The 13,102-nt window shown below is 43.4% G+C and overlaps 1 protein-coding gene across 1 annotated transcript in view; it reads right to left on the bottom strand.

Moving 5' to 3' along the window:
* Positions 1-3,132: 3,132 nt before the first annotated feature.
* T265_13898 (hypothetical protein) overlaps positions 3,133-13,102 on the bottom strand; it is a gene marked incomplete at both ends in the record, with an annotated part of 15,041 nt that continues 5,071 nt past the window's right edge. The window contains 6 exon segments of the mRNA XM_009171034.1: positions 3,133-3,410; positions 3,416-3,585; positions 8,163-8,263; positions 8,268-8,424; positions 8,438-8,538; positions 11,883-12,300. Of these exon segments, the coding sequence (XP_009169298.1) occupies positions 3,133-3,410; positions 3,416-3,585; positions 8,163-8,263; positions 8,268-8,424; positions 8,438-8,538; positions 11,883-12,300 (1,225 nt within the window).

Raw genomic sequence — 13,102 nt, 5'->3', positions numbered from 1 at the left:
TGCAAAAGACTGTCGGGGAACGCGCGCCACCTCGCCTTGAGTCAGAATCTCGCTTGACAGGACAGCACAAAGCCTTAGAAGCCGGCCCCTCATGTATTCACAGATCTATTAAAAGACGTCTTTGCTCTGAGTAGCTTCTTAAGCGATCGGACGGAGAAATCAACCCCCGTCCAGGAGACTGTGTATTCAAAGCCAGCTTCTCGAAAGCCTTTTTCTGTTTCGATAACAGCAACAAAATCTCCTTGCACCCAGCGGGACGGTTGATCCCGCGATCAACTTCTAGCAGCAATGAAATGCTCCACGAACCCGTCTTAACCGGTCCCCTAGAGAGGTGTTTCTGTTTACGGAGAGGTTCTTTTGGAGTGTCAAACCCCGCCCCCCCCCCGAGTACGATAAGGTGTGTGCGAGAGATTGAGAATACCTGGCCTCAGGAGCCCTGTACAAGATTGTAAATATCCTTTGCACTGCTATTTATAGCAATGACTCAACATCCGCTGGTCATGTGCCGTAAAACTCGTGAACGTTTTTTTGTCAGCTCCCTTTTTCAACGAAATAACAGCGGTGTGCGCCTCCTAAATAGCAGATATGATGGTTTCGGCTGAGCCTATGAGGTGCCGTTGATCTCCATGAGCTGGCGGAAAGCCCAGTGCCTTAGCGTCTACCTGAACAATCTAGTAAGCACGCACACAGTTGGACGGTAGTCGTGGAAAGAAAGAAGGCCTTCACTGCGGAGTTATTTATTCGAAAATGCCAACTGAACACTTACAGACTATTGGACAGGGAAGTAAAACTCTCATACTCATCTTGTTTACAAAAACCGAACATCCATCTTTGAGTTGAACTAGTCTTCCTGAACTTTCCTGGATATTCATTGACCGGTGCTCAATTCCACAAATTCCGCAACAGGTCTCTCTTTTCAAGAGACACAAAGCGAATTTACGATAAGAAAACATGCTACTCGCATGCCTCCCCCTCAGTCGCGTCATCAATACAGTCGTAGTCGGATGTTGACAGACAACCAATCCTGAAAGCTTCATTCTATTTTCTGATGTACATAAACTAACTTGATTTAGGAGCATTTGTCTTGTTTTCAATAGAAGTATGGGTGGTCATATCAAGTGCTCACGCTGAAAGTAGCCAGATGCTCAAGTTGAGTGGCCTACTCGAATGAGATCAAGCATGAATCTAGGTAAGTCAATGCTACCTGAGCTCAATTGCTTAAGATCATTCCAGAAAGGCAGAGACAGGGGAATGTGAAGGCTTCTCTCTTCGTTCCACAAAACCTCCCCCCCAGAACAGCCTACCTGATATAAACCTCTAGCTGGGGTATGACAGACAAAGTGATGAAGCGATGTACCAACTTTGAGACCAGGGAGATCCACGGTAATCCATATGGGGCTTACACAAACTTGGATCGATAAACAATGAAGCTCAGTAAGGTTGTACGCAGTGTCTGCAAGACCAAGTTTCAGATAACACGCTGAACGCAACTCCAAAAATCGCCCACACAAGTGACTGTTGAAAGCTGAGGAACTCAGATGAGGAATCACATACTGAACTATCGTTCATGGAGGCTCGGCGACGGTGGAATTTAGTTGGTTTTTGACCAAGTTGATGTGGCGAAAGGATGGACCAATCAGAGTGACAAATCTACTCAGTTGCAGCAACAACATACCGAGTTCCTCTATCTGGCCTCGACTTTACTCCATGTTCAAATTTCTGGTATTGTATGTGCCTTGGGTTTTCAAATGCAGACAGTCCTCCACAACACGTGGCGCTTGAGCAGGGTGGATGAGAAACAGTGGAGTTGTTTAGTTCGATGAAGGAAACGAGGTTCGTGGAATAAACTCAGGCCAAGATAAGTTTGTGGTGTACAGATAGAAGTCAGGTGGCAGTGTGTCGGACAGTCCGCACGAGCATAACTCGGAGAAGAGTTGGTTCCAAGGGAACACTCTGTTTATACAGACATCACGAGTATCCGTCAACCTTATGCTCTACTTGAATCCAAATTGCACGCAACTAGGGAATATACACTCATTTGCAAACTAATTTGGTTCTTTCGAGAGACTCAACTAGAACTCAGCTGAATCTCTCGTTTATGATGTTCTCAGGCAACTGAATGTGCTGTACCAGGCTGCCTCATGTTTCAGCCGCTACGATATTCGGGTTATCGCGATACATGTATATCTTTGTAATGAAAACATCTGAGAACATCACAAACTAGAGATTCAGTTGGGTCCCAGGTGAGTCCCTCGAAAGCCAGATTAGTTTGTAAATGAGTGTATATTCGAAAAACTGTTCGCTTTTTGGCTCGTTCTAGTCTACCTTCATTAATCTATAATATGCTGTGTGTCAACAAGACTGGGACACTGGTTCCTCCTGCGTTCTGAGCTCTGAATCGCAGAACATCTGTTCTACCTGTTTGACGTGACAGGTCGTAGGAGTTCACTCCACCCTGGATAGGGAGGAACGATGCGATGTTTCAACAAAATTCAGTTTCCTCCACCACAATTGGGTTACCTAGGTGAGGAGTGCAGACAATTCACCCAACGTTTCAGAGAGGTTTCCTAAACAATCGGTGGATTTATTGCTGGGCAACTTTTTGCTTTTGACACAAACGCTTCGTCAGGCCATGTGAGTCCGTAAATGAGTTGATTGGGAGACTACTTACAAGGTTGCTGAAAACTATTCGACAGCCCACGACCGGTTTCGCCCTTCCACTTTGGGCTCATCAGGTAGGCGCAGTCCCGGGTTTCCGTCAACCTTATGATCTACTTGATTGGGTTTTAAGGCAGTCAGGAAACCAATCCGTGAGATTTCTCATGACCGGCCGACTTGATTAGGGCTGGGTGTTCAGTCTGATGATACTGTTTGTTGGTTAGTGGGGATGACTAAGATTTACGATCGATTGGTTAGGGGGATTCATCTTTATGATGAACCCGGATTTTTCGTCCTTCCTTCTTCAGTCTGGGACACCTTAATGGAAAATTCCCCTTGGGGTCGTTCACCTGTGTTCGTCCAAGGGTACTGGGACAATTGGTTTGGGGATGGGGGTGGGTTGGTTGATTGATCTAACTCTACTTGGATGTTGTACTTTTAGACCCTGGCCATTTCGCTGCACACCGCCTCGTGTCATCTCGGCTGATCTAAGACCGCTCTCCAGACGTTTGCCAGTTCTACTCCCTCTATTCCATTCACACTGGGATGCTTGGCGATTTCCACCGCCTCGGCCACCAGTCGCTGTGGTGTGAATCTTAAACCGCGTCTCAGGATGTCCACATTTTCTAAATCTATCCTATGCTCAGTGTCTAGAGCATGCACTGCCATTCCTGAATCTTTGACTAACGCCTGGCATTCCTCTGCGTTTCTCGGCGGTCTGTTAATGGAGCTCTTACGCTCACCGATTCTGTCTAACCTATATAAACCTTCATATAGTCGTTACATTTTATGTTGTATAAACAGTTCCTAGTCCTATCAAGCGGAAGGACGTGATAGTATACAAAAATCTGTTTGGACACCAAGAATACATCCAGGAAATTCCGTAGCAGTTGCGAACGCCAGCATCGGTTCAAGAAGCGCGCATTCCTTAGAAGGTTTCGAAATAATTTTTCGTGGGTTTATACCGAACTAGAACGTCATTCAAGACGAGACAACTCTCCATTCGGACAGTGAAGTAACCGACACAATATAACGGTGGAATTTCGGAACGGAAACTTTTCAATTTATGGAGTATGCAGTAACAGATAAGTCAGCGATCAGGTTGCTTTTGTTCACGTTTCAACTCCTTTTATTTGGTATTTAAATAACTTTTATTTGCTGGGTAGATGGCGGAGTTACTAACAGGAAAGTCACCCAACGGAAGGGGGGATATTCTCACCAGAACGGTAATTTTTTGGTGGAAAGGTTTATTGAATCTCGACTGAACCACGGCGGAAAAGCCTGCTTCAGTTTTCGTTATGAGTGACGCAAATCGAACTGGCAATTTGCGTCAGTCTTTTAACTATGCTTCTAGTTTCCCAACGATTTCTATTGGTTAGCAAATTGCCCGGATTGATAGACCAAGGAACCGAAGCACGAAATTTCTCCGTTTCCCACGAATTTCCAGCATTTAAAAATTATTGATTTAAACCTTGACCCGTCTATTTGCAGTGGTTGGCAACCGATGAGTTTTGCCAGCAGATATTCGCCCAGTTTTTTTGGAAGGAAGGTAAGAAGTCAGTCCTACCTCCGTGACCGAGAAGCTAGTGGAATCCTTTACAGGAACACGATGGTACGAAAGGCCCCGGTAGCCCATCTGTTTGGTGGCTTTGATGTATAATGGTGGAAGGGGCACAAACGGTTGATATCGGCAACGAACTACTCTAAGCACAACATTCGACAGGTATTTCGAAGCACTTTACCTCCTCGTGGTCACAAGATTCGTGTTTTAGACCAACTGTCCGTGCTACGGGAAACGGAACTGTCGAGAACCATGTCTTATTATCGATCTAAGCTACGCAGTTTATCAAGGACCAGCTTGATCGATAGATGATTCTGATTCGAAATAAGTGTTGATCAATAGGGCCGATCAGTGAGCGTCTGCAGCTGAAATTTTGTTTCGTAGTACAGAGCACAAGACACTGGCCTGCAATCCATTTTCTAACACAGAAACTAATTTGATGTTTCCAGGCAACTAAAACTGCTGCACAGCGCCACCTTATGCTTCAGTTAGCATGATATTCTAGACATCGTGATAGATGCATAGACGTAATACATTACTTATAAGTTTACTGACAATCGTTTGGCAGCCCACGACCGGTTTAGCCCTTCTTGGAGCTCATCAGGTAGGCACAGTCCCCGAGTTTCTGTCAACCTTATGTTTTACTTGAACCCAGAAATACACTCATTTGCAAATCAATTTGGTTTTCACGGGAGACTCAGTTGAATCTCTCGTTTAAGATCTTTTACAACTAAATGTGCTGCACACAGGCCGTCTCATGTTTCAGTTGGCACGATATTCAAGATATCGCAGTATATTTTCATAAAGGAAACTACGCACAAGTTTGCTGAAAACTCTTCGACAGCCCACGACCGCTTTCGCTCTTTTTCAAATTCATCAGGTAGGCGCAGTCCCCGAGTTTTCGTGAACTTTATGTATGCAACTAAGTACAGTTCGGTAATTGTGTGAAATCTGTGTTGAATTAGGACATAAGGTTGGCGGAAACGCAGAATTGAAAAGAGCATATTTCTCTGACTTGAACACTCATACTCAATCACCATTCCTTGAAGTGAAGCTTAGTTCAGTAACGGAGAGATAGAGGTGACAAACATTTCGTTTCCGATGTTCCACAATCACTGTGCCGTTTCTTTGGGTTTCGGAAGTCGCTCTTAGTGGGTAAAGATGACTCAGTAATAACATATGGTAATACCTGTGTTCTCCTGTAATGTAAGTCGTGGTTTCACGAATGGCCGGGCTTTTAAAAAACGGCAGATGAAAAAGCCATCCGGAAGCTGGTCTCTCAACCGAATCTTTTATTTGCAGCCCTTTGACTTGATGATTTATAGGGAAAAGAACCAGAAGTGATGGTTATTTACGTCCACTCGGCCCCTCGATTGAGAGATCGATATACGCATATAGCCTATATTTAGCTCGGCACATCTGAGGCATAGATAATCGATACCGGATGACCTTGAATCAAAAGGCGTTCAAGGCCAACGACCTTAGCAGCGGTTCTTGCTTCGCGTTGAAGGTTTCTTCTGTCGTGCCATCTTGCACCCTGGTCGGAGAGAGTCTCTGCACAGAGTGGAAAACCATGTGTAATCGTTTTCCTTGCGGCAGTGCCAAAACAAACTTTAACTGCCGTTGCGCACTAGACCACCCACAGAACAAAAGCGTTCGGCCGTGGCTATTTACATAGTAACTATTTTTTTCCAAATGAATATACAGCTTCAACTACATATTTCACCGGTATGACAACCGCTTAACCACGGCACACTAATGCCGAAAAGCGTAAGGCCGCTAAAAACCCCGTGGAATTTGAAATATTGGCTTTCCTTTATCTGGTTTGTAATGGTACTACACGGAGAGAAACGGCAGGGCCTGTCAACGGGATCTCATGCAGCCTTGTCAGTTAACCACGTTTATTGCACAATATTTATTGTACCCTAAAACAGCAACAAACATAAAAAAAAGAACGTGAGATGCGCTTAGGGCGCGCAACTTGGTAATATATCCGCTTTTTTTCTCTGGCAATGCACGGGTTTTCCTGAAGTCTGAAACTGGGAAGAATGGTATCCTTCGATCACAGGATATCTATCTATCTATCTATCTATCTAACTACCTATCTATCTATCTATCTATCTATCTATCTATCTATCTATCTATCTATCTATCTATCTATCTATCTATCTATCTATCTATCTATCTATCTATCTATCTATCTATCTATCTATCTATCTATCTATCTATCTATCTATCTATCTATCTATCTATCTATCTATCTATCTATCTATCTATCTATCTATCTATCTATCTATCTATCTATCTATCTATCTATCTATCTATCTATCTATCTTCACAGTATCCTTTTCCTCCTGAAAAACTGTTCTACCTGCGGACACACGTTTCCGGAGTGACACTTTCCAAGCGGCGTCCTTTAAATGGCTCCAAACAGGTATGTGGATTTCAACCTTCTTCCAGGAATTTCGCTTCGTGAAAATGCATCTATTTTGAGATGAATGACGTCAACCGACGAGTTTACGTGTGACAGAAACTTGCACGTGTTTGGATCCTGTTGTCCAAACGGTCTTTTATGGACACCACTGCAAAAGAACCGTTAGCGCGTGTCTGGGTTCGTCAGATCTCAGCTGTGTCTTTTTTCGCTGACGCGGTGTCGGTCGTTCGATCCTTTCATGTTCGCTGTGGGTGGGCTTGCGTGAATCTAGAGACCAGTTTGATTGAACACATGCAGTGAGCAAATTCCTCCGGTGTGAGATGAAACATTTCTTGTAAAACTGAAGACTAGACGTGTTTGTGTGCGAACCGATCAACTTTGGAAAAATTTGTTTGCTTCTGCAGTGCCAATAAGAACGAATTTAGCGTATTCTATTCCCGGTACTCACAGGTGTAGGTTTTCTCACTTTCCAGAAAACCTTTCTTTCAAAATCCAAACTAGTTTGAACAATAAATGTACATTGCCGAGCAAGCGACAAGGTCACCCGGGGACAAGATTCGAATAGTTTTCAGCAACCTCGTGAGTAGTATGCTATGTGCACACACTGTACTCTGAAATGTGAAACGGTCTGGTGCTGCACATTCAGTTGGGAAAAAACATTATAAACGAGAAGTTCAACTGGGATTCAGGTGACCTTGCATTCCTTAATGGGGTTTTATTCTCAAAATCCAAAAACTAACAATACGGGGTAAATTTTTTGATCACGTATATCAACTGAATTTCTCACAGTGAGGAGACAAGAGACGAGAAAAACATGAAAAGGAAAAGAAAGGATGGATTGTTAGAAAATATTTTAATCAACGGAGAAAACTTTGTTGCTTGGACGGGCATCATGTGAAAGCCTCAATAAAGAGCGTACTTCAATGTTGGGTCACATGTACTCTTCTGGGTGAGGGGGAGTCGTGGAACACGAGGGGTAACCTTTTTTGACGCTTTGCTCAAGTCCATACGACTCTACTCCTCGATACCTCGTGAATGTTGGTTCTTGCAGATAGGGACAGGTTTAAGACCAGATGACTTCATAATAAAACCGACGTTGACCTCATTGCTCTAATTCACGACGAACAGCTGTTGTGGCAGGATAAGCTGTCATTATAAACGTTCCGTACTATCGGTACTCATGAGCGGCAACAAAACGTTAGGTGAGCATACGTTGGCAGCGGGGGCACCGCAAAAATGTGACCTAACAGTGAGGATGCAGGTTCTGATCAGCTCTCTAAGACGCCTAGCAGTGGGAACAGTGGAAGTAACCAAAGCTTGATTCCTGGATTTCTCTCGCCTCAGCGATTTCTTGGAGTGTGCGATGATAACTCAGCCCTTGTAATGCACTATTCATAAGGTTGCTGAAAGTTCGTTGACAGCTCATGACTAGTTTTGCCCTTCTTGGGGCTCATCAGTTGCCTGGAAATATCACAAACGAGAGATTCAACTGGGTTCCAGGTGAGTTACTCTAAAAACCAAATCAGTTTGCAGATGAGTGTATATTCGCTAATTTCGTGCACTTTGGTTTCAAGTAGAACATAAGGTTGATGGAAACTCGGGGACTGCGGCTACCTGATGAGCCCCAAAAAGGGCGAAATCGGTCGTGGGCTGTCGACGGATTTTCAGCGACCCCATGAGTAGTACATTACAAAGATATGCATGTATCGCGATATCTCGAATATAGTAGCGACTGGAACATGAGGCAGCCTGGTGCAGCACATTCAGTTGCCTGGAGACATCACAAACGAGAGATCCAGCTGGGCTCCAGTTGAGTCTCTCGAAAAACCAAATTAGTTTGCAAATGAGTGTATATTCGATAAATCAGTACTGTCCAACCACCAAGCTGAAAATGTGACATAAACACCAATGAACAAACAGTCCTCTCGGGTTGTGTAAAAGTGCACTTTGGTGCATCAGTGCAAAGGTCAGCTTGCGCGCTGTGCAGACTTTTTTGTATCAAACTGACACGACACATTGTGATTTGCAGTTCATCAACGGCCCTGTATACCATAAGTTGAGGAATTTCTGACTGACGGGGTCTAGCGGCCAAAAGTGTGGCTTTGCCTCGCTACTCCTGGTGCAGGCTAGCATCCGGAAAGCTCCTCGTACCATGTGGGGAAGTCAAGAGGCCTTACGTACAGTGACGTACCCTGCGGTTTCTCACGAAGATGAGCAGGACCCATGGGCAGGCCGTGACTATCAGCTGCTTGCATCGATCATTCACATGCCCGTACTCTGTCCAGTGACTTCGTTTCAGAGCGAAATTATGTGTAGTCTTCGCGATCAATAGGGTGTACACAAGACCCAAAAAAGTTGACCACATATGCACTAAACTCGATGCTGACACCCCAGAACCAAGTATAGAGTCCTTAAAATAACATTTGTGACCGGTTCCCCGCAAACATGTGTGTTCCTCTTGCTCAGATGACTGAGCAAACAAGATTATCGGATTATGAGAGGATGGCATGTTGTTCCATTGATTAACTGGGCGTGTGGCAGTAAGCACTCGCTCTGAGAAGAAAGGTATCAAATTTCAAACTTAGCTACAGGGCCCTAAAACAGGACGAATGAAAGACTACGCTTTACGGACGCAAATGGACAAGTGGATATGTGGTTGATAACAAGAGACAATGTAAGATGAAGAAGGCCTTTGCTGGGGAGTTGTTTATTGGATAACCCCAACTGAACAGCTACAGACTATTGGACAGGGAAGCAAAACTCTCACATGCATCTTGTTTACAAAAACTGAACATCCATCTTCTCTTGAACGCGTCTTCCTGAACTTTCCTGGGTACGCATTGACTGCTACTCAAATGCAAACAGATGCGACTCCAAAAATTCCTTAATAGATCTCACTTTTCAAGAGACGTGTAGCGGATTTACGGAAGAACATACTACTCACATGCCTCATCAGTAGTATCCACCGTTACACCGTCGTAACGTCGTATACTACCAACTAAGCATGGAAGTGGCGTGTAGCAGACCCGCATCTGTTGGAAAATGACGGAAATTATGGATTTGATTCGCAATGTTCGTTTATTATTCAAAGAATGTCTGGAAAAGTCCAGAGGAACGCTTGAGACTGATCACGTTTTACTTACCGTAATCAAATAAGGTTTTACTTTTGTGTCTGTTCGCTTGTAACTTATCGATAAACAACTCCACAGTGAAGGGTGTTCTTCCTCTCACTGAGGTTACTATAAATGGTAACTGCTGATAGTCACGTATACAAGTGACCTGTGCATATCAAACTGGTTTATCTCGACTGGATGAGGGCCTTGTCTTGATGTTTTCACCCGTTTTAATTTTTCACCATTCACTTCGGTTTTAGTTGAAATTCTTTTTTGACCAAATTGTGGCTACCAAGGTCCCCAACGTGACCAGCCGCAGTATCCACCCAGATCAGTATTCACAACCTGTAATCATCAGGATGCAGTCTTTTCTAGGTTACTCAGGGGAACTTGCTGAAACCCGTCTTGTTTTTTGTACTATCTGTCATCCGAAAAAAGTTTTTTTACTTTACAGACGAATTGACCCAAGGGAATTTACTGACACTTGAGTACTAGTTGAAACTAGACCGCGCCATTTGACGGGTACAAAATGATTTTTGGTCCGTCACATACGCTGCTGTAAAATGTTAGTAGTATACTATGCTAAATATCAACAATAGCAAGGCTGGATAATACCAAAAGTCTCTGGGGGACAAAATCAGTCAACTATGTGAAAGCTGTGTTCAAGGTGCAGACAAGAAATAAAAATCCATCGAAATAAGAAAGCATTGTCAAAGAATCGCCAAGTGATGCATTTTTTTGATAAAATGGAGTTTAACTTTTCAGTGAAAACTTTCAACTTCATTACGCAATAAAACGCACAGATATTTTTGCGGGGCACACTGTGTTAGTATGCGTGTGAATTCCTAATTTTATCTCCGCTTTCCTAATTTCATCTCGCTTGACACAGGTTTCAGAAAAAAATGCATATATGAACAGGCTAATTTGAAAAAGGCCTTAGATATAGGGGGCGATCACGCATAAGTCGCACAGAGAAAACACTGAAAAAGCAGCTGTAAACTCTCCCATATCGTGTGTCATTGATTACAGCGTGTCCTTTCCTCGGGGTTTTTGCGCGCAGATGCTCCTAATTAATGCCGAGTCGAAATCAGCGTTAAAGCCACTTGTGGCGACAGTTTTTCCCCAAGTGTTCCCATCATTGTCTGTTGCGAGGGGAAAACGTGACGCAAATAGGAGTGTAGCTAACACTGTGGCGCCCGGAACTGCTGTACAAACAGGACGAACAAAGACATGTCCTTGATATCGATAGAAGTACATGACATTATGTACATCACACACAAAACCAGTGAAATGGACTTTGCACACTGAAGATGGTTCATTGTGAACGAAACGGCACAGTTTTTCTTTCAAGCTGATGATTGAAAAGAAGGGAGCGATACAACTGTTCGTATTAGCGATTCTTATGCAAAAAAAAAACTGAAAAAAGTGGATCTTATCAAGTGCATCAGAAGCGAAACTCGGAGCTTCAGATTTAAAGAAACTATGTTATCGCGTTCACACTATTCTGGTGAGCCTACCTTGAAATGGGTACGCATTGGGCTTGCTTTTATCAACGATTATAAGTAGCACATATCCTCGGTGGTCAAGGGTTCAAAATCCGGGCGCCTGACGTTCTAAGCATCGAAGTTGCCACTACGCTTGAGTGATACCCGACTACTCTGGTTGTGTCGATTGATCGAGACTACCCAGTCAGGTAGCGCTCCGGACGCTCGCTCGATAGTCTTGGTTGCTGGTGGCTGCGAGATCTGTGTTAACAGTACTCATCCTATCTGCACGCGATTATTCTCGTGATCCCACACTCACCTCACCTGTCAGATGTCCTGGTGTGGCCGAGATCGATGAGGCAACGATGTAAGCTGTTGGAGTAGTGGTAACACGATTGACTCGCATGTCACTTGTGCGGATTAGACAATCCGTCACGGACAGGCACTGCTTGTGAGTTCTAATAACAACCAATCTCGAGTCCGACGCCCTCATTTTTGGTGGGAACTCCCCGGATGAATTGCGCCAAGAGGACCGTTCGATCGTGTGTGATGTCAACAATCCAGTAGCGACCCTCAACCACATTGTATCAACCCTGTCGCAATCTTTCTAATACCTTAGTAATACTGCTTACGGTTTCACCCAAAAATGCACCGTTCGAACGCACAAACCGAAATTTTTCGTCTCTACATGGCCAAAGAGTTTTCAGCAACCTTGTGAGTAGTTTCCTTTGTGAAAATATACAGTGCAACATCTCGAATATCGTGCCAACTGAAACATGAGGCGGCCTGTGTGCAGTACACCCAGTTGTTGAATAACATAAACGAGAGATCGACTCAGTAGAGTCTCTCATGAAAACCAAATTGATTTGCAAATGAGTGTATTTCTCGAAAACAGTCCAATTTGGGTTGACGGAAACTCGGGGACTGTGTCTACCTGATGAGCCCCAAGAAGGGCGAAACCGGTCGTGAGCTGTCGAAGAGTTTTCAGCAACCTTGTGAGTAGTTTCCTTTACGAGTACAACTGTCTTTGCATCAAATTTACGAACCACACTGAAAATAGGTCAAGGAGCAATGAAAAACTGGCTGCCCGTTTTACCGCGCAACCGCGTACAAAAAAACGAAATTTCTTTTGTTTTAATTCTACAAGGTCCGCTTTGCATGTCACTGAAGACCGCCCTAGCTGAAGTTTGCCTGCTCCGAAACATCGATACATCTTTTGCAAAACGTTCCATTCTGTTTAGTTTGAAACACGGCCAAAAATCGTAACAAATGTCTTTGCGAACCCCCACAGGTGAGGCGGAAAATGCGGAAGCCAACCAGCTTCAAAGGTTGAGCTTTGAATGGTTCTTAAGATTTCATCGATTTTGGCCTGAAACAGTTAGGTCGACCGCCAAAAGTCCAAACTGAATTGGGAACAAAAAGGCATGCACATTTAACCGTCAATTTGTTGATCGAAACAAAGACCTAATAAAAAATGATTTATTTTGCTGTGCCTGCACTTAACTTGTGTATAAAGTTCAAAAATATGCTTGAAAGGCATTTCAGAAGCTGTGGGAAAGGGTTTTTCTCGGTAGAAAAAGCATCAGGGATACATAGCTACGTTTACGTTGCTTAAAAGGTTGAGAATATGATATACAACATAACGTAATATAATATAAAACGATATATGACATAATAATTTATAATAATATAGTAGTAATACAATATACTGTAATATCATATATTATGACATAATATGCAATATAGCAATATATAATAAAATATATAGTAACCATAATACTATATATACCAATATAATTAGGATGATATAATATATATAATACAAAGCATGTGATATAACACATAATTATAT

This window comes from Opisthorchis viverrini (genome assembly GCF_000715545.1).
Source record: "Opisthorchis viverrini unplaced genomic scaffold opera_v5_116, whole genome shotgun sequence".
Taxonomy (NCBI): domain Eukaryota; kingdom Metazoa; phylum Platyhelminthes; class Trematoda; order Opisthorchiida; family Opisthorchiidae; genus Opisthorchis; species Opisthorchis viverrini.
Note: the sequence above shows the minus strand (reverse complement) of the source record. Positions and strands in the feature narration are given on the sequence as shown.